Consider the following 22,847-nt stretch of genomic DNA (forward strand, 5'->3'; position numbering starts at 1 on the left):
TGGGCTCTTCAAATAGCGTCATGGACACGTTTTATCGATGTACATGTAAATAGACTAAAGCATGAAATTTACATGCAACAGAACGATGTTTCATGTCTTGGCTGTAACTAAGTCCAAAGTGCATTCAAATAGTCTCGCAATAAAATTAATGTCCTCTCAGTGTGTCAAACATGACTACATGACAATGTTATCATTTAAAATAGTCTGTGACTTTACTCTGTACTGACCTTTATCAGTTTGTGGTTTTTTACAGTGCTGGCTAATGAATGAGAAAAATACATTTGTGGGTTTTTGTTGGGACAAACAAGACTCTCTGCAATGAGCGGGTGTCCGTGAAACAGGATTCCACTGTATAAAAATTAAAATTTTCATTGCTATGTAGCTTGGCTGCCAAAACTTTGCCACTGCACAATCTAGGCTAGATTCTGTAGGAAGCTATCAAATCATTAGAAGTCAAAAGCTTATTACGGAATAATTGAGCCTGGCGATTGTTGAATTGTTGATGAGATTCAAAAAAGTAACTGCCCAACAAAATAGAACATGAAGATGCATTTATCTAGAAAGTGTATATAGTAGGACAAATTATAAGTAGGAAAGATCGATGTAATTGAAAGAGATTAGTTTTGGAAATTATTGCTGTGTCACTACGCATGCATTTGCAACTGTTGTTGTTTGAAGGATGTTGCACGATTGCCTTTGCATCAACGCGAATAGAAGTACATGAATGGCAGAACTTTCCTGAAGGAAAGCAATATTGGTGTATGATAAGAGTGTGCTCTTGGCAAATTGCATCACATGTGCATCTCAAATCGACAGACTTTCATGTTTATTAATTAGATGCCTTGAGGTTTATTTTCTGAGTGACGAGAGGGGAGACTTGCGAGGTTCTGCGACATATTTGCTGGGGAGGGGGAACACTCAAGAAAGTTTTATGTTAGGAGGCTCCGCCCCCAGGTCCGAACACTTACCCTTTTAAATAGCATTTTTGAAAGATAAGGTAACCTTTCATTATCTTCTATAGAAAACAGTACCCCTTTCACATTCCTGTTGCAGAAAAACTGCATCTCTATTCATTGCTTCTGTTCGAGAGAAATTGACAGGTCGTTTTACATAGTTTTACCTAAATGATCGTTTTCCTTACCTTTTTCTATACTTCAACCCTTTTATATACCTCCAGCCTGAAAAAGGTATCCCTTTCTGGCAGAGCCCCCATCCCCTCCCCGGCACATTTTATTGTTACTGTTTACAACGCATTTCTTGCCGAAGACGCAATAAATTTGACAGAAATCTTCACAGCAAAGATAAGTTCAATAAGAGGATTCTCTTTATTTTGAAATAAATATTAACTGTTTATCGGAATATTATCTTATTTACAGTAATCATGGTCTGAACAAATGGCACGCTCTCTCATGGCCCCAACACTTTGCATTACAGAAGAATTCAAAGTTCGCTTGGAAGAAGATAATAATTTTATGTCAGGCACGGTCCAGGTTTTCGAATTCAATTTTGTATTTCTTTAAACAATTATTATTTTGCACTTCGCACAGCCAGCAATTCAGTGCAGTAACACAAGCAAAAAGAAAGAAAATTTAACACCATCCTATTCAGACTATTACATCCATCCCGCGCGAATGGTTTAGAAAGCAAAACGCAAACAGAATCCGATCGCAGGTTGTGCCTGTGTGCTAGTCATAGTGTAAGCCAACCTGAAGTCTACAATGGCCTCTGTCGGAAAATTTTCTTAAGACGGTGCCTCACTGCACACACGCAATGCGCGTCTCGGATAGTCCGAGAAACTAAAACAAATACATTTGCGTGTTTGATGATTATTCGGGAAAAGCGTATCTTAGCAAGGGTTAGCGGAATTCAAAAAGAAAATAATGGGTAGCCACGCATTTTTTTGGCTACCCATAATCATGTAATTGCATGTAAATTTTCTCAGAAAATGCATGGTTGCCCCCAATTTTCTTTTTGGATTCCACTAGCCCTTGCTAAGATCTGCTTTTCCCGCATAGCTATAAACTGCGCAAAAATACTTCTGTATTAGGAGGCACCCTCCTTTAAAAAAAAAAATTTCTAAAAGTTTTCCACATGAAATCTGTACAATGTATTTTGGGGGAATATCGCATCCTCGGAGCCCCTGGGGGAGGTAGTTGGGTCAGGAGGAAGTCAAACCTAGCCGTTTGGACTTCGTCCTGACCCAACTATCTCCCCCTGGGGCTTCGAGGATGAGAATATCGAGGAGCAAGGAAATGGATAATTTGACATGCAGTCTTGTTACTGTGGTAACACTCTCCTCTGTTGTGCCACTAGACCTCTGGCAGTTGGATACAGAGAGGACTCGGATGAACCCTGCTGCTGCTGCTGACTTGACATCTGAGGACCTCGACTCTTGCGCCTAAGAAAAACAGTCATCAAATAAAATAAGCTCACGGCACACACGGCGAGTACAGATCAAACTTCTTACGTCTTTAATACAAGAACTCACGAGCCCGGCTACAGTGGAGAATATTTAAAACATTTTGTTTTATTTTATAACATGTATTTGCACTTAACGTTGGTTTCAAAAACACAACGAAGAACTGAAGTTACTTCAGTTTCTGATATCCGCAGATAAGAAGGCACAAAATGCAGGGTGTCATCTTATGACCACGTACTTATTTATCTATTTATTTATTTATTATTTATTTATTTATTTATTTATTTATTTATTTATTTATAATTCACAAAGGTTTCCCATCACTGTGAATGTGCATGTGAAAGATTAAAAATACAAGAAAAAAGCGGTACTAAACAATCGGAAGACGTAACAATTAGAAATGCTATTCAACAACACTTTGTTAAAACAGACAGTTACAAGCTGGTTATATACCCACCCGCAAATAGCTGAAGCTAGCCGAAGCGGGTAGGTATGTCTATACTAAACTAAATACAAATAACTGGTGTTTACAAATTGACTAAAATAAAAGTTAAATAAGCTATCCTGTGTCAAAACTTAACCTGAAAAACAGATTGGCCATTATTAAATTAAAGTCGATGTAGTTTAAGTCCTGATAAAAACTGCACACGCACCAGAAATTCCATTCTGTGTCAAAACTTAACATGAAAAACAGATTGACCATCGTTAAATTAAAGTCGATGTAGTTTAAGTCCTTTGTAAAAACTGCACATGCATCAGACACTTCACTTACCCTGTTTTTGGTCGCTCGCTTTGGTCGGGTCTATCACGCCGTTTTGATTTCACTTTAGTTTTGCTAAGAAGAGCACTAGGAAAGGAAATAAATAACGTTAAACTGGAGGCCGTCTTAGAAGTGAAATCGAAACAACTCATTGCAACTTCCTCGAAATCGTTTTCTCGGTGTTTGCACCAGTTAAACGTATTTTCTACACGCTAGTTATTGGGTTATTAGGTTGCTTCGCGTCAGCTGTGAATGGTTTGAGTTATAGCTTTGGCTTCGGTTAAACGACACTCAATTGAAAAACAGTCTATAGTCTCTCTTGGTTACTTGGGGATTCTACCATCGACTAACCCGTACAGGAATCAATCAATCATCCATCCACCCAACCAACGAATTAATAGTTTTTTTTTTACAATAACTGACAAAATTCCCTCGCGCTGATTGGCTCGTAGCTATTATCTTTAAGAGTACAGACAATAAAAATGACGTCAGATGTAACGTGCGCGCTGCTTCAACGGAAAATAAAGGCAATTCCGCTCGTACTTTTCCCATGTTATTGCAGAAAAACAAATCGACGGCAGTTTCCTGTGCTCAAATGTTCAAAACTTGGCAATCAAACTACTCGCCTGCGGCTCGTGGTACCACTTGGATTTTGAATATTTTTCTGACGTCATTTTATGGTCTATTTAACAATTATTCCACGAGCGCGCGTTGGATATGAGATGATAGATAGCCAACGAGGCGCGTAGCGCCGAGTTGGCTATAATCATCTCATATCCAACAAGCGCAAGTGGAATAATTGTTTTATTAAAAACAACCGAGAAATATTGCTAGATCTTACTGATTTCGCTGTGCAAGAACGACCAGAAGGCAATTTAATGGTCGCCATTTCTCGGCCATGGTATAATTGCTCATATACCATGGCCGCTAAGCCAATCAAATCCCTCGAATTGCATTATACAATGATGCAGTTTTTAATAAAACAGTATAGACCATAGAACACTGCCGTCGATTTGTTAATTTTACATGACGGAATAAACCAATAACCCTAGATAATCTATCGGTTACTTCTACAAGACCTTCCCAAATAATGGAGTCTATTTGCCCAAATGAATCAGTAACCGACGGCAGTGGACAAACAACAAACCAAGCGTGCACACTCACTCAGCATCTAACGTAAGATCGTCTTCATCCTGTAGAGCAGCATCCAAGGCAGCCTGTACTTTAGGTGCCACAGCAGGCCCTTCATAATCCCTGGTTGTCCTGTTCGGCATGTCCAGCTCGATCATAATAATGTTCTCGGCCTTGAAATAAGAAATTGAAGAAGATGTAGCCGGTGAGACTGTATTCACTTTGACACGAATGTGAATGTTCTATTAAACCTTTAACTCCCAACAGTGATCAGTTTCTAATTTCTCCTCAGATGATCACCACTTGATCAAGCATATTGGTGAAAAGAATAAGGCGAATAATCACCAAAAGGATTGATATTGAAACAAATTCTCACAAACTGTATCATAACAAATATAGGGAAGGGAGTAAGGAGAATATCCATGTTGGTACTGGAGCTTCACATAACTTGCCACGAGTCTCCCTGTGGATCGGTGCATGGTTACAAGGAACGGTGACCGCCAAAATGTTCGTTTTATTTGAAGGCACAGTAGGCTTGTGTCAAATTGGGCTAATTCCCTTACCTTGTATCGCATATGGCCTCCCATAGCCGCAGCCATTTTAGCGTACTCGGTTATAGGTCGCCTGTTACCAACAGCTGACACGGGTCTCTTGGCCATAGCTTGCTGGCTGTACAGTACAAGGCATATAAAAATGTTGAATCAGACGAAAGCGTTAGATTGAAATCTAAACATCTTTGACAACCTTGGGATAGAGTTCACGTCGATGTTCGCATTCCCAAATTGTCGTAAAATGGTCGAAAAATGTTCACATTAGGGACCTTCAGATCAAAGTACGAGGACAACTTTCAAATTTCAAATCAATCACTGATCCTCAGAACAGAACAGATAAGGAGACCTTGGAAATAAGATTGGTGTGATAAGTGGTTATCTAGTAAACCACGCAAACTAGATTCGAAAAGTCGTTTTCGTACTAATCTCGTACTCCTAGTCATATCTGAGGGTCCCTAATGTTTCAGTGGAAACGACAAATATATCAACACGGAGAAGTGTAGGGCATCCTGAGCGAAAACAAGGGTTCTTGCGTATTTGGTATAACAAACAAATTTATATCTTCGCATGAAAATAGACGAGATTAGTCATTCGCTAACATCCGGGTAACATGTTTTTCCCCTTCAAATGCAGTCTTCGGAAAGATTCACGTTGGCATTACCTTCGGAACATGACCGGAAATGTCCGGATGTTACAAGTTTTGTTCAAATATAATAATCGAATGGACGAGAAAATGAAGGGACGCTCGAAAAGTTTTTTATCTCAGGTGTTCCACACCAAATTTCACAAGTAATAACCAGAACACAGCAAAAGCATAAAACCGATGCTTCTTTAAAAAAATGTATCGATGCCTCTGTCAAAAATCGAAACTGAACTAAAGTACTTGTTTGCAAAGGAAATTAATAGCAACTCATTGAAAGAAGCCAAAACATTCCCATCACCTGGAATTCTGCGAGGAAGGTTTCAACTTCCATTCTTCATTTTCTTCGTCGTACGCCGCGCGGTTTGTAAGTTTCGTTCTTTCGTCTGGAGGAATGAAGTTCTCTATTATCAACGTTCTGAAATGGAAAGTCATCTTTGTTAATCAACAGTTGGAGAAGAAGCACTGTGAACTTTGTGTCTTTAAACTGCTGTTATTCCTTAAGTGTTTAGCTTTAAATCTGTTGAACGAGTAACACTACAGCAAAGTACTGTTCAGTAGCTTTCATTTGAATGGTAACCTTCTAGGATTTCCGAAACCATAGACTCAACGGTTAGAGCCAACTTGAACAGGATAATAAACGGCACTAAAGCAGAGTAAAGTATTGAAAAGTCATACTTAAGGATTTCCGCATAAACGGACACGAGTTAAAGCCACCATTTAAAACTGTGATTTCTGTGCTCTGTACCATGGCAGTCCGTGAAACTAAACAATGACCCAAATAATAGGCCATTTCCGAGTGGTTTTAAACCTCATCACGAAAGCGAGGCTACGTGCAAAGCTTATCATGCGAAAATCAATAGGACATTTTCACTATTGCGTCAGTTGACTACAACTACCAGAATCCTTCATTTTTTTGCTTTCTCGTGCAAATTAGAGCTATTGTTCTTTGCTGTCCACTGGGATTACAAAATTTGAATTTGAAAGGGAAAACGAAATGAATTCTGATAGTTGTAGTCAAATGGCGCCATCATGAAAATGGTTTATTTTGAATAAAACTATACTTAAAACTATCCAGGAGGCCTCCCTTTCACAATGAGATTCAAACCAACTCGGAAATAGCCTCTTGGTTTTGACCTTTGCTGTGAGGGTTTAAAATGAGCTCCGTCCTTTATTCTTTATCAAAAGAGAAGTTGGAGATTGATCAGCTACTCACTTCAGTTTCAGCTCTCTTGTGAGATCCTCCTGCGCCTGCTCCAACTCTTGTCTTTCTCGAATGTGCGCTTCTTGCTGGTCAGCGATCTCTGACCGGATGGTTTGCAATTTTACAAACAGCTGGAACAGAATGAACCAAGGAATACTCAGTAAAATGTTCAATACTGACAATCTGCGGTTAGTAAAACATTGTTACATGTTAGTTAAATTCAAAAGTGAGTTCAGAATAAATTCACCATACTGTCGTTTGCGGTTTCCACTCAAGCCTCGGAAGAACTTACATTTATGTGTGTTTACAAGCAGCTTAGTAAAAAACTCTTATGTAATACACGGCAAACCGTTGAAAAGGAGAGGTTAAGGTTTTCCGTAAAACAAGAAGCGAACACTCTCAATTTACGATCCCTTTGACAATGCTCACTGAGCGAGAGTCAACTTCACAGAATTTGTGTTGGACAGGTCAGTTTTCTCAGTTCAGAGCCTACCGAAATTTGATTAACTCAAGAAAAAAAAAACTCCCAACAAAATGATTAAACCAAGAGGTTTGGCGGATCTCATAACCAATGCTATTAACCTTTTTTTTTTAATCGACCTCAGAAATTCGCTCTTCAATCCTTCACGATCTGTCCACCGCTTGGTCACTCAACGCCAGTCAGGATCAGCATTTTACAATCTAAACACACTTACCTTTTTAAGCTTCTTAGATTTTGAATCTACTTCTTGCTGAAGAGATGAAAACGTTTCTTTTATTTCCACTGTGTTTTCGTCTTTTTCCTCGAGCTTTTGCTGCATCTCTCTTTCTCGCCGCTAAGTGAAAATCAATAAACGTTTAACGGTTTTAAAAAAAATTGTATCACAGGTGGTGCGATCCATTCCAATAGAATTGTCACAAAAGTGAAAGCATGTGCACAACTCATTTTTATTAAAAAAATAAACGCAGCGATGAAACATTTCCTTTTTTAACACGTTAGATAAATACATTAATACATTAATAGTGTCTCGACCGTTTGCTTTGTAAAACTTTTTTATTATTATTATTATTTTTTTTGCTTTTAATCACGGAACCTGGTTATTTTCGGACCCGAGGAAGAAGATACTTCCGTTACATAAACGTCAAACGGAGTATTACTGTTAGAGGTTAAAATGGTCAATAGTACGCATGCAAATACTTGCGAGTCATGGAAAGTTGAACGGAGCAACTCAGTCATGCAAACTGAAAACAGTTCCGCAGGCATTTTTTCTTTTAATATTTTTCAGGTGTCAATAAATTTCAGGGGATTATGATACGGGCGTAACATAACACTCTACGTAACCAAGGAAGCGAGAGGAACGACACACTAGTACACTCTTTGTAACTAGTTAGTTCATCAGTTATACCTGCTGTTCGGCGATAAGTCGTCTCTGCTCTTCCAGCGCTCTTTCCTGTTCAGTAGTCTTATCGATAATACTCTTCCCTCCAACCAGCAATTTGCTTTCCATCATCTGCGGGAGAAAAGGCGTATGACGATTATCTTCAGTACACTTGCAAGTTGAAGTGGATGAAAAGATGGAAACTGTATATTTTTCATATCTATTCATAGAAACCTGGTGTAGATGCCTTCGTGAATGTCTTAGGGTAAACAAAGATATTAAATTCAACGCATGCAAGGTAAGAAGTTTCACCTTGCTAGACTTGGTTGATCCAACGGTCCAAACAGACTCGCATGGGAGATGCAAGTGACATGCACGTTATTCACAAGGCCATGTCAATGCAGCCTCTCACTCGACGTTACACCAAAATATACCAATACAGTGGAAAAGCTTGCCTTGACTGTCGGCCGAATTTCAGCTTGTTCAAAGGAAACCAAACGCGTCGCAAGTCCTTGCAAATACCCTCGAGCACTGAGTGGCAGGTTGACCCAAGTTTCAACTTACAATATGCTGCCGGCGTCTTTTGTTTGTGTTGGGCTTAACGAAGCTCTAAATAAAGCTGATGTGGGATGAATGAGGAAACAGCTGAGCTCACCTCATCAAGAGAGGTTAACCTACCTTGATTTTCGCCTTCAAAGCCCCTTGTGCTTCTTGTTGCTTTTTTAACAGCTGTGCTCTCTTCTGGATTTCACCCATGAGCTTTTCTTTTTCCTTAGGAAAAGAAAAAAGGAAACCGAAACATAAGTGCTCTTCAGTTTCAGGAATATCCACACGTCCTTCGTTATACTGTATTTCATTTTTATTCCTAACTGCTAACGTTTTACATTCAACTGTAACGATCGACATCATGTAACATCACTCCACCCCTCTCTTATAATGTCTATAATCGCTTTTTCGGTAAGACGACGCTTTTCACGTGCAAAACAATAACTTGCTTACATATTCACATATTGTAGTACATTACATAACTTCAATAATCAAGCTAACAACAACAGTTTATTGAGGTATTCCCATATCTACACATGGCATTGTTCTAACTAAAATTATTTTTAACGCATTAAACAGCAATCAACCTTAGCGCAATGATCACGCCAATCATTCGGAATAATTTCCATCCTGCCAAAAGTTCCGGAAATTTCGGTTGGACATTCGGTCCGGCCGGAAAATTTCGGAAAGCAAAAGGACCACTTTTGAAGGAGGTCCACTTTGACGACGACCGATCGGACCAGTCGGTCGGAAATTTGCCGTTCCATTTTGACAAACCGTTTCGTTGCCCTACTTCTCTTCAGTTGATTTTCACTTATGTGAGGAATTGGGGAAAGGAATAAAACATGGTAAGGGCCACTTTTCTCGTTTGGTCTGGTTTGATCGTAAAATGTCGTTCCATCAGTTTACAGCAGTTGGTTAGACTGGTCAATTTGATAAAATGGAAAGCCCACTCGGTTTCTCATCGATCTCGCACAAATGGACTTACCTAGCGCGTTCGCTGGATTAAAAAGACTGAACTGTTTCCCGACAGAAATTAGAGAGATAGAGAATCGCGTTTACGGCAAACGGCAAACGTGACTGAGATTCGCGTTTATGTTTTCTTGAAAAAAATGAGTACTTAAATGACAATAGTGCAAAATACTTCTGACCTTTGATGCTAGGACAAAACAACTCAATTTTACTGAGAAACTGAAAACTGCGAACGGCAAATGAAGGATAAACATGGTGTAATTCTAAATCTCTCTACTCGATGTTGATGTTTAAACAGATACTCCCAACTTGTACCATAAGAGCGCTCGCGTGTTTCGCGTGAATAAGGGACTAAAACAGAACCTGTTGCAGCAAAGTCAGACACATGTACAGTAAGTTTGTTTGGGAGGTCGTCTGACATTGGCAGTGAAGCCAAGACATAAACATATCCTACTATAAACAATTCATGCTGATTGCTCCAAACCCAACAGGTATCTCCAAGCTACATTCAACTCGAAAAGGCTTTCATTATGCGTGCGGGTTCATGGTAGATACAAACCTCCGCCATCATACTGTGGTTATCCTGCAGCGCTTTCTTGTCCTCTTCAAGCTTGGTCTGTTCAGCTTTGATTTTATCATCTGCACTCTGGCCTCCCTCTTCGCCCTCTTCTTCGATTTCTTCATCTTCTTCGATTGAGCCTGTTGAAAAAAACAAACTTTATTGAACCATCAGGCCTTAGGTGGGTCACCGGTCATTTCGCCCTTAGTTGTTTTGTGTTAAATTAATGTGGAAGTTCAGTCCTAACTAAGCCCTTAGCCCAGGCTGCAGGCTTTTCTTGCCTGGTTTCCGGCTCCGGTCAAAGTCTTCTGCTGTCTTTATTATGACTTTATTATTTATTTTTTCTCGTGGGTTGGCCAGAACTAGCTGCTAGCTCGAAAACCTTGCGGTTATCTAGTTGCTAGGCATTTCCTTACCAAGAAAATATATTTGGTGTAAAATGTGACTAAAAATCTGTATGTAACAATTTCTAAATAATTATACAACAAATGCAATATTATTTGTACGTGTAAATGTTGGAAATGTGAATAAACTATGTATGTATGTACTTGTGTAGTCTGAAATGACAGCCGTCTCCACCCCTAACGGCTGACATTTTAGACTAGCCACTTGTGGTGTCGGCCTTCAGTCGACGACAATCGGCCTCCGGCTGATCCCGAGTCGTCGCGTCGCGCGATACTAAACCTCTGGTAACAAGGGTAAGTTCAATGGAGAAATAGATAGGATTCAAGTAGAAGCGTAGTATTAATTCACCAGACTGGCCCTGTACGTCCTTGCCGTTTAAGCTTACTCTTTGGAAATTACAATTAACAAATCTTAGTTCTCACCGTTTTCTCGTTGCCTTCTCCTTTTAACCTTCTTTCCTCCGCCCCCGCGCCTTTCCAACTCTCTTTTTAATCTGTAAGAAACAATCAAGAAAATATTTTCCACGCAAAAAAACACGCGCACATTTAGATTACCGCAAACAAACAAAAAATTAACTACGTCATGTTTAGAAACGGTGTCAGGCATAGGTCTTCCTCTCTCTTCATTGGAAGCTATACACTACATGTAAGCTCAACTCAACTGTATACTGTATTAAGCTCTATCAAGTCGCATATCTCTTGTCTGCCCCTATCCATGATTACTCCCCTACGGCAGAAATGGCGTATCTACTATACATGATGATCATACTTAGCGATCTCCTCCTGAAATTCTCTCAGCAAGGCATCCTTGGGATCTTCGTTAATCTTTGGTTTGTTCTTGATGTTCTTCGCACGGTTTGCGTATCTGTTGTAACATTGAAAATCATCACATTTTAATCAAATTAATTTTTCTGCCTTCTAAAAGGAGAAGATAACATGCAAAGCTTGAACCTGGTTTGGCTTTGTAGAACGGGACCAAAATTCATGGGAGAAGCCAGGGGTGGCCTAATGGTTAAGGGCGTCGGACCCCGGATCAAGTGGTCCAGATTCGAGGCCTGGGCAGGGCTCACTGTGTTGTGTTCTTGGCAAGGCACTTTACTCTCGCACCTTCTCTCTCTCCACCCAGGAGTACAAATGGGTGCCGGGAAACGTGAATTGTGATGGACTAGCATCCCATCCAGGGGGAGTAGAATGCTCCTACCCACTTAATTCTTGGATAAGCTCCGGCAAGGTGAGCCACGAGTCTCGTGAAGGCTTAAACAACCCAGGGGGGTGGGGTACACCTCGGAATTTTTGGTGGTGATGTGGGGCTCAGTTCTTCAAACCCTGATCCTATTACAGAACAAAATATGTTATTTCCCGGTGCCCTTTTTTTAGACCTGGCCTCTAAAATTCATACTCAATTTCAGACTTGGTTTCTACAATCTAGACTTTCAGACAAAAATGGAATTTATACCCTATTTTAGCCGAAAACAGCTCAAAAACCATATCCTTTGGCACTGCACATACCAGTACAGCTTATATATTAATGTATTTATGCAATCTAACCTTAATGTTGTGATAGTTTCTTCAAAATTGTAGCTTGCAGGACCCTGAATAACATCATATAGAAATGCGTACACAATCATGATCAACATATGCAAAAACCTCATCAAAATCAACAGAATCCACAAGTAAAAAAAATCCCACAATAGTGACGTTATTCATCACAAAGAATTGGTATAGACTGTAATTGAAATCTGGGTAAACAAACAGAAATAGCTCATAATAAAACAATTGCTACTTACAATGTTCGCGACCATAACTGTTCTGGCATTTCCACCTAAAGAATCTGGACAAAACAAAGAAAGGTCGACAAACAAGTACATTTTCACAAACTTGCTCTCCCCAGAGATTTACATTAACCAATCAGAAAATTCTAGTTCAGAGATCCAGTTCTTAGAAGGTTTACCTTGTAACAATCTCGTTAACTTGGAGTCTCTGTAAGGAATATGTGTACTTTTACCATCCACCTAGGAAATAAAATTAATGAATTGAAATAACAATTTTTTCCACCCATACAATCTTTTCGTTCACCACAATTTGAATGGAACAGGCTACCAGTCATCAATGTTACACTGATCCCATAACAGTTCAGGGCACGGTTGTTAGAAAGGCGATTAACGCTAATCCACGATTCAAAGTAATTAGCTGATTTTTTTTTTTAATTCTCGCTCGTTGAAAATGTTTCTAAAAGTTATTTTGAGCTAGAAGCAATCAAAGACGAAAATCTTTTGGAAAAATTCATATCGATGAGTTCTCGCAAAGTCAGCGATAATCATCATCTTCAGCTCAAGGTTAGCTGTCAACAACGGATTTCACGCATCGTCTGCGTCAAAAAAAAAACCCTGGCTTATACATTGGCTTAATTGTGCTTTGAACAACTGGACCTAAATTAGTTACAATAACGCCTTGCTTGGGTAAGGGTAAAAAAAGTTAGTGAGAAGTTCAGGGTATGTTCATGATTAAGACCGACGTTTAGCTGAAGAAAAAAAACTTTTTAGTGAAATGACCGATAACCGTTAATTGGGTGATTTTTTTCTGGGTCAGTTGATGTTGTTCAAGATGCTACTTACCAGGGCAGATATGACATTGCCGAGTGCAGAAAGAGATAAATTGATTTTGGTGGCTTCCTTGAGTCTTTCCCCCTAAAAATAACAGCAGAAATAAGTTACACACATATTAATATTTCTTTTAGAACTATTGCCTGATGGATCCACAAACTCTGCTCGCAGTCCCTTCAAGTGACAACTCAGATAATGAGAAAGAAAATCAGGACTTTAAATGAAAGCAGCTTTAATTTTTTTTTTTTCAAAGCCGTTGTTAACTAAATAAGTGACATTTAAGCACTGAAGAACCTTCAATAATACATGTACAGCTGTACTAAGGTTCAAAGAGGAAAGAAAAGGAAGATTGAGTCCCCTCAAATGGACCAACATTTTATAGTACTCGGTTTTTTTTTATCATCACAGGCCTGTTTATCAAAGCTACATGGAACTGCAGTATCTGATAACATGCTGTTGTTATGAAATTAGTACGCAAGTAAAAGAAGTACATACCGTAGCTCCAGTCTTGGCCTGCCTTTCACTGCCTGCCAAGTCCACCATGTTCAATTTACCAACACGTATGTGACTCTCACCATCTGCCCCAGGCTGCAAGATCAAATAAACTCATGTCATGATGCAAGAAGACAACAAAGTAGAAATAGAAGCTTTGTTCAAATGAAACAGTGATTTCCATTCCAGTCGGTTGGAACAGAAAAAGTAGAGTACCTCCAAAGGTTGTCCGCTTGTTTCAGAAAATTTCCGTTTGACACACACGCATCATTTGCATTTCAATTGGTTGAACCAAAGATTTTTTTTGAAAACTCCCCTGGCAATACACTAGTAAGGCTGACCCCAGCCCCATTTAGCGGTGACAATTAACAAAGGTTTTAAGTTAAAACTGTTAGAAAAATGCCAAAAAGTGTTAAATATGAAACTGCAGAATGCGCTACTACTTGGGCAAAACATAACACAAGTGCCAAAATTATTCAAAATAATTATGTCCTACCCCTTTTTCCATTAAGTTTCCTCTCTCAACCTGCCCTTGAGGTATGAGATTATGTAAGTACAAACCCCAAGGGCTTTGAAGGGCTTTTACAGTATGTCTAATATTATAATAAAATTAATTCCAATTACCTGACTACATTCAATTGTGATGATGAAGATTGCATGGGACCTGGACGAATGCTCATTCATGTTGGTTGCCCTTTTGAAAAGAAAAACTATGCTATTCAGTATTAATACTCAGTAATTAATACACTTAAGTATACTAGTAAGAACAATCTGATTATTTTTGTTATGGAGAGGGTGGGTTTCATGCCTTACATTGGGTTTCCTAGGTCACATTCTCCAACCAAGTACTTAAAACACCTCTTTAAACTTTTCCAGGGCTACAAATGTTGAAATTCTTCAATGTATTATACAATCCACTGTACGGAAAAAAGTTGGGAGCTGTACATTTTACCACAATACCTTGCAAACATAACACAGCCAAATTAGGCACATAGAAAGTCATGTTTTTGAGAAATTCGTCCCCGTACTAACAACATTGAGTATGCTAGAGGTTTGAAGTTTTTAGAACCTTTCTGTGCATTTTTAGGCTTTTTGTATGCTGAGAATTATGGGTAAAATGTGCCAGTCACCATTTTTTTTGGTACAGTGGATTGAGCACATACTGTTCACATAACAAACCTCAAAAACTTACCCTACTGCTCGGTTCTGATTGCCAACATTCATGACATGCTCAATCTCTTTCACACTCTTACATACAAATGACTGAAGATCCTATAATTAATGAATATTTAATATCTCTGTGAATCAATAGAAAATTTATGCATGATTAACACTGCCCTTAAATGAATATTTAACCATTGCAAGTTAACAACCACAAGCTTAGCAGTCCTGTCCTGTCAGTGGTACTCTCATCAAAGTGGCCAGCGGTCTACTAAGTTAGCAAGTGCAGGCTAGTGCATCATAGGCATAATAACACATTGTAAAAAAACAAATTGACAAGCACTTCCTGTTTGATTTTTTTCAGTATTTAAATTATTTTTACTTGAGTAGAAAGTAAAATAGCAGAGTAGTTTTTTTTAATGGACACTTGACTAACTCAACTAACCTTGACATAAACCCCAGTATCAGGTCTTTCCTTGAGTTCCAACCTTTTACTTTGATCTTTGGACAGCAGATCTCTGATGTCTTCCTACAGAGTAACAAAAACATAAAATTTTCAAGACTGAATGACTGTCAACAGGACTGCAAGATTTTATTAGTAGTGCCAGTAAAAAGTGAGTAAGTGTCACATTACAAGGTTGACACACCCATGTTAAAAATACAAAATGAAATGAAAGTGCGGTAAAAGCTATAATGAAAAATAATTATTATTAATTTTAGTACAGAAATCTTGTAGTACTACATGTACTTATTTGACCAGTCAAGAGGGTGGCTATTTGAATAGACTGCAAGCAAGTTCTCAAGCCTGCAAATCAAGTACTGAGAATGAAGTGATCTATAATTATAATTTATTATACTGATTGTACCTGGTATATTTCAAGGTATGATGCTCTGACAAGATACTGCTGGTTCTGTGTCCTGGCAATGTGGGTAAAGATATGATCAAAGGAGTTTGGTATGACTCCTCTCATTATAGGATCTGATCGCACACCTGTAGTCACAACAGACAGTTATTATAAATTCACTGAAAATACAGTTGTACTTCAAAATCAAAATTTTTAGGGAGGAAAGCTTCATAATCTTAGCCCAGGTGATTTTCATACAGGATGAAACATCAGAGAAACCCTCAGACTGATGTTAGTTGATTACAACTCAGTTGGATGAAGATCACTGATTATGGCATGGGCATTTCTGAGAGCACAGACAGCCTAATCTCAATCTAAGAGCATGGTAATGAATGTGACCATCGACAATTAAAAGGATTTGTATGGGATTACCATCATTACTGGGAAGACCAATAAAATAAAGTCAACGCTCACTTCCCCCCCCCCCCCCCCTCCTGCCCCTTCCATTATTTTTACCTTCACATTTTGCTTGTACTTTTTTCTAATCACCGGTAATACCCTGCATATAATCATTAACACATTCAATCACTCAATTACCATTATGAGCACTAGACACATGTATGCATTGTGGACCTATTTTTTTTTTTTTTTTTGTATGGCTGCATGGTGTCTCAGGGAGGAAACAGCAGGATCAAGATAATAACAATTTACCACTAAAACACCAGTACCATAAATACAGTATACAGAACATGTACATGTACAGTAGGACTTGAAATAGACTTGTAACCAGGCTTTTAGCCAGGCGGCCGTCCAGCCGTCCAAAGGACGGCCACTTCTCAGAAATGGGAGATTTTCGACGGCCTGTTTTGGGCGGCCATTTACGAACTTCTGTGCTTAACGTAACAAAACATTGTCTATAAATTAATAAAATTTAATATTTTTCTTCTATATTAACACTTTTTCTAGCGAGTTTCCTTTCTGTTTTGATCTCAACCGCAAAGAATATAAAATCCAAATGACGCACAATTTAGGCCCATAAGCAGTTCGACAGTTTAGACCTTTATTAAACTGACTTACAGTTGTAATTGAGTAGATTTGTTTTCTTCGAAAAGGTCTTAGGCTTTGCACTACCAATTGTCTGAATGTAAATAATGACTACGCAACACATAAATTAAAAGTCTTTACTGAAAATAATAAAAGATGTTGCATTTCTGAAAAATTGGGAGACTGGCACTTGTAGACCAGAATGCAGTTCGACAAACAAAGCCACGCATATCTGTTCTTTCGTGTAAATCATGGCTTGACAACTTCAAATTTCAATCACTCTTCATAACAACTGGAGTTCCTGTCCCAAATATAATTCAATCTTAAACAAGGTAAGTTGAGAGAAGGATAGATTAGTAAAATTATCAAGGAAAAACAGCGGTTTAATAGGTAAATTGAAAGACGTTTACAGCTGTCAGAATCGCGGAAATCACGTCTAAGAGGCTTCAATTTTTCAAAATTTTCTGGGGGAGCATGACCCGAGACCCCCCTAGCAGCATGGCGCCTGCGGCACCATGCTATGTGGGCCAAAGGCCCACATAACATTTGGACTCCCACTTTCAAAATCCTGGCTAAAAGCCTGCTTGTAACTAAGATGTTCTTTCCTAATCCTGAAACTTAACAGGATGATTCAAAAATAAAATGCTACAACAGAACTTGCAACAGACAACAGGAAATAAATAAAGGCAGGGGTGAGTCTATTAATATTTATTTCATTTTTATTGATCTTTTGACTTTCAAACTAACATACAGCTGTATGGCAAAATCCTATCAGACTATAGCTCCCACATATACATGTAAATCCTTATCTGTCCATGGTCAAATGCATCGCCATTCTCATACTATGAGCTTGGACCAAATATCTTGCACAATCTACCTATAGTATTATAAAATAAAATAGTATAGATCTTTGTACAACTGAACCAATCACCAGTCAGTACACATACCTTCCATAGTAAATGTTTTCCCTGTCCCTGTTTGGCCATAAGCAAATATTGTACCTGAGGAAAATAAAAAGAATCCAGTCAATTTAAGGGGTGCCTGGAAAAAAGCCCTAAGTGACTTCTGATAAACTGCTAGATTCTCCTTCCAAATTTTCTTGTTTTTGCTCGTGAAATAAAAGGAGAATTTGACCTTACATCAAAAGTCACTTAGGGTCTTCTTCCGCGCACCCCTTCAATTGGAATAACGTTAATACAACTCTGTACATGCAATTTATACGGCATGTCACACTTCACTGCCATTATTATTAGCAACTTATGGCATCTGATGCAAGTTCACTGTCATTACAGTGTTCCAGATAACTTTCAAAGTCAGGGAGTTCATGAAGAATTTTAAGGGCTCAATTAGCATGGGTCTCTGCAAATTTTCTTAATTAAAAGTGTAAATGATAGACTTTCAGCCTTGAGTGATCTTCTAATGTGCCAAAAGATTGACTGACAAGCAATGAAGTCACGAAGCTGACTGGACTCCCATGAAATCAGAAAATGGACTTTGAGAAAGTCTAGTATGTAATAACAGAATTTTTTTTTTTTTTTGCTTTATCAAATGTTAATGTTTTTCTACTATGAAAATTTGAAAAGAAATTTCTGCACAAAAAAGGAGACTGGGGATACTAGAGCTGTGACAACTCAATACAGGAAACAACTGACAGAGGAATAGAGAAATCACAAGACTAGCATTTACTGTATTGATACCACAGCCCTACTAAATTCCCCAGTCTTCTGTCTTGTGGAGTATTGACTGCCCAAACAGAAGTGAAATTTCAAACTTTTAATAAGTCTCAAATGCAGGGAAGAAAAATTAATAAGTAATTTTTTTTTTTCAATTTCCATACATCAGGCCAGGAAGCCAGCTATGTAAAGGGTTTTTGACTTGAGATGCCTCTCTTATTTGGGAAATCTCATTATTGTTAGCAAAAGAAGATTTAGTTCATGTACCATTATGTCTGAGGTGTTAACTCACCATTGTAGCCTTCGAGGACAGAATCCACTAATTGCCTGAATGTTTCATCATAGAGATCTAACTGTTTCGAACTATGATAAACAAATTGAAAAAAACAACAACTTACAACAAGAAAAACTCTTAGCCAACAATCCAAATGATACACAATCAATAGGTTAACAGGGTACAGTTGAGTTACTCGATACATGTATTAGTAAACATCTTCCTTTTAAAAGCCATCATCTTAATGAAATCCCATTTGAATAATTTCTCTAACTGCTCAGACGAACACGTTCTGTAAGAGGCCACATGATTGCACAAGCAATTCAATCTCAAAAGAGAAATGCTGTCAGTGTTTTTTTATGTCTTTTTTTTCATAGGAGACCCTCATCTACATGTACAAATGGTAATCTCTCACAAAAGATTAAAATATGAAATAAAATTAATACTTATTTTGTTCAATTGAAAGGATTTTTAAAGCAGCTTGCTATTGGTGGTTACTTTGTGCATCAAAATTAGTTCAGCAAATCCTAACAGTCATGTACCAGCTTTAATCTAAATATTGAGATGGTGGGGTCTGGGGATGAGGTTGTATTGAAGGTTTTTAAAATTACAGAGGGGCTTACTTGTACATCCACAATTTTTCAGTATTACAAAATTAGAAACTTGTAGAAGAACAGAGAATGGTTTGGTGTTCAATGCCATGCCAAAATACTCTTACTAGTAACAATGAGTACAAAATACAACAATTATTTTGAATGATTTCATCAGACAATGCAATATTAATGGTTGACTCACTTCCAGTCATAAACTGAGTCATAGGTGAACATGCGGGGAACTTCTTCTTTCTTGGCAGGGTTGGTAATCTCAATTGTTCCTTTCTTAACGTTCATCTCTATTATCCTGGAAGAGTAAAAATCACTTTAATTCAAAATACTGAAATTGACACAGTTATTAGTCAAAGTGGATTTAGAGAGACAAGGATAGTCATGTCAATCACAATGACTCCCTTCTCTCCTTGAGGTGACTAATATTTGAAGGGCTGACTGCATAACTGTCTTATGTCACGAAATTTTAAGCAAATTTAGCTAAAAAGTGCCTGAATGCTTGCATGTGGTTTCAACTTTGTAAGAGAACATTGCTCTGTGGTCTTCTTTGCTAGTTTTAAGCCTTAGTTAACAAGAAACACAAGGCCAAAATAGGGTCAGTGATTAATTCAACACATTTGATCATTATGCACTTGGTCCTTCAATTATTCAGTATTTCTATGCCAAAAATTGAAGTTTCTTTCCTCCTCTGTGTTACAAATGGATGTTGCTACTTACCTTCGATGTCCTTGTGCTATTTCCTTTTCATTCATTGGGCGACATCTTACAACCACCTTCACAGACTCACCAGCCTTTTTACTGGACTGAAATTAACATAATTTAGATATAACAAACTGATAAGAGAATGTGATCTACATTTACATCACTGAAAATAGCTACTAAATGTACAGTATAGTTTATTGTTGAGTGCTTTACCACAACAGAGGCATTGGGTGAATACTTTTGATCAACTACATACTTTTGTGAGTAATTATTACCTGCAAGAAAAAACTGTATAATAATTTTTGTAAAACGTTGCTTCTGAAAAATTCATGAATTGGGAACTTTTGGCACAAGGAAAAGGATTTTAACAAAAAAAATTGGAGGGATGTACCTGTGCCAGAAAGTGTCCAGTCATGTTTTGAACTTTCCATACATTTCCCTGTATTTTTTCCCCACAAACTATTTTTAGTAGCAGTTCACGGCTGGTTCACTATACAGACAAATGTATTGAAATGTCAAAACGCAACTAGATGCTTTCTAGCACAGCTACATTCCTCAGTTATTTTCTGTAAAATCATTTTCATAGTGCCTAAAGTAAAAGGTTTCCAATTCATGAATTTTTCAGAAGCTATGTTTTATGAAAATTATTTGACATCAGATTTCAATACAAACACTGTTATTTCAAGATGTGTTTGCCTACTCGTCTAAATGGCGTCAACAACCATGATAAGGCCTATTGAGGTATGAAAAGCCAGCTCCATGAGGAAAGTCCAACTGATCATGTGTGACCAGCCCTTAACAATAGAAGGTCTTGTGGTATTGTGCTTTGATGTGTTAGGCTTGTGAGCTTTTGTGACCCCCAGAACTATGCCAGCAGGAGTCTTTTGCTCTTGGCAGGTTCAACCATGCTGGACTGGTCTGTAGCATAGGGGTCAGACAAAAACACCCTAGTCCATTACGTTGGGGGTTCGGTATGGGGCTTGGTCTTCACACTAATAATTATTGTATATTTGTTGTGGTTTAAATTCATTTTGTTTAATAATTTTCAAACCAGTTCAATTTTTATTTTCCTTTGTGCAGTACTCACTACCATAGTCTGAGACAAAGGGAAATAAAAATCAAACTGGTCTGAAAATTTTTAAACTGAAAAACATTTTGAACCACAACATATACATGGACATGCTAAGTTATCTGATAAACACTCAACTTGAAAATATTAAACTGTTGGACGATCAAAATGCCATTCGCTTTTAGCAAAAATGCTCTGAGCACCTTAATTTTTGCAGCAGCACATAAAACTTCGCATGTTGGGCTCCTAAATTTATCGCCTTTTGGTCTTGTGGGCTCCTTGAGATTTTTCTTAGGCAACAGCCTTGAGTTGAATTCATCGGTTAAACATCTCTTGGATAATTTTCTACCGGATTGACGATCTCCAGTAAAAAATTAAAACTTAATTGTTCAACTAAGCTTAAATTGAAGTAAATAAGCCCATAATTAACAAGCGTAGGGCTAAGTTGGGAATTTTTACGACGCTCGAATAATTTATAGGCTTACATCGTATCGTTCAAAATTTCCACATTGCAAAGTGAAAGATCCGCTATGGGCAATTTATCCTTTTCTTTACCAGCGAGGGAAAAAAACGTTTAACCATAATAACGGCAATAAGGCGATACGAAGCTTTAAATATAACAGCTAATGAGTTCATTTCATAAAAAAATAAGTTATGATAGTTTACGTTTGCAGACTCACCATGGCGACTGCTTTGAAGTTCTTGACACCGTCTTGTCTTCAAAACCAACCGTTACGCATCCACTTTATCACCAGGAAAATAAATGTGCTCCCTTTCGACCATATCAATGTTAACACACTGAACAATACAAACCTACGTATCTTCGTTTTCTTTTCGGCGAAAAAATTGACCGTCAATCCAGTAGGCCGCCATTTTCCCTTTTTAGTATCAAGTCCCTCTCGGCCGAGTACAAGACTGTACCCAAACCTTCGCGGTTTGAGACCTCGCCATACCTCAAGAGTTGCAAGTTGTGCAAAAATTACTGACCCCAATAGTGTTTGAATTTTTTTTACCCTTGAACGCACATTCGAATGTCTGTATACTGATTCATTTTCCTTCGTAAATTCTCGGTACCTTCAGTGATGTCGGAATGATCGAAAATTAGAGAAAATGTATGACGAGAAGGAAAACAGATTGTAGGCGTCAGTGTCAACGGTCAGATACCTTCATCTTTATATCTAATCCAAGTACAAATTTTGCTCTGGCTTCCTAATAATCTCTGAACAGGCGTTAGACTGGGGTAAAGTGAACTGCAAATACTTTCACAAAAATTCGGCTTTATTACTAACATTTTATCGCAGTGCAACGGCCACCGTGAACCATTCACAATAAAAATAATTAAAACTAAGTCCTCACTGGCGCATTGACCATTAAATCTCTGTAAATAAATTTAAAATAGTTCAGTTTTAGTATTGAAGTTAAATTAATAGTTTATTATTGACTGCACTAACATTTAAGAACATGTAACATGATCCAGGCTGAGAGACAGTTAAGCACAATTTTATTACGACCAAACAGTATAGAAATACGGATAAACAATGCACGTAAAACTTCAGTCTATATTGTCTAATTAACCCAAGTAACAGGTGTCTTGGTCACGTCCGCGTATATTTATTGAAATACTATAACATATAACTTACGATAGCTTAAGAACTTTCGCAGGCTCAGATTGTCAAAAATAATAAAAACGTTCAGCCTCAGCCCCAAAATTAGACATAGTCATAAAAAAGATTGTACTGTTACGCCACGTGTCATGATCTCATCATCTGTACAGTAGCGCTACGCAGTATCAGTTTTGCAGTTATTCAATTACTTAAATGTTTATTTTTGGCTGA

General features: G+C 38.0%; 1 protein-coding gene across 1 annotated transcript; it reads right to left on the minus strand.

Annotated features, from left to right (window-relative positions):
* Positions 1-1,304: 1,304 nt before the first annotated feature.
* Positions 1,305-21,920, minus strand: LOC146456445 (kinesin-II 95 kDa subunit-like). The gene is made up of 26 exons (XM_085092831.1): positions 21,693-21,920; positions 19,959-20,044; positions 19,432-19,536; positions 18,655-18,725; positions 17,637-17,690; positions 15,667-15,791; positions 15,246-15,329; positions 14,832-14,911; positions 14,264-14,333; positions 13,643-13,735; positions 13,160-13,231; positions 12,496-12,556; positions 12,332-12,375; positions 12,093-12,136; positions 11,314-11,409; positions 10,968-11,038; positions 10,141-10,280; positions 8,742-8,834; positions 8,091-8,195; positions 7,401-7,520; positions 6,718-6,836; positions 5,803-5,919; positions 4,874-4,979; positions 4,344-4,483; positions 3,192-3,266; positions 1,305-2,398 (listed from the first exon to the last, which is right to left on the minus strand). Exons 1-26 carry the CDS (start codon positions 21,693-21,695, stop codon positions 2,278-2,280), a joined length of 2,295 nt encoding a protein of 764 aa, XP_084948957.1. The 5' UTR covers positions 21,696-21,920; the 3' UTR covers positions 1,305-2,277.
* Positions 21,921-22,847: the final 927 nt, after the last annotated feature.

Source organism: Pavona decussata, unplaced genomic scaffold (assembly GCF_977016875.1).
Source record: "Pavona decussata unplaced genomic scaffold, jaPavDecu1.1 SCAFFOLD_254, whole genome shotgun sequence".
Lineage (NCBI taxonomy): Eukaryota > Metazoa > Cnidaria > Anthozoa > Scleractinia > Agariciidae > Pavona > Pavona decussata.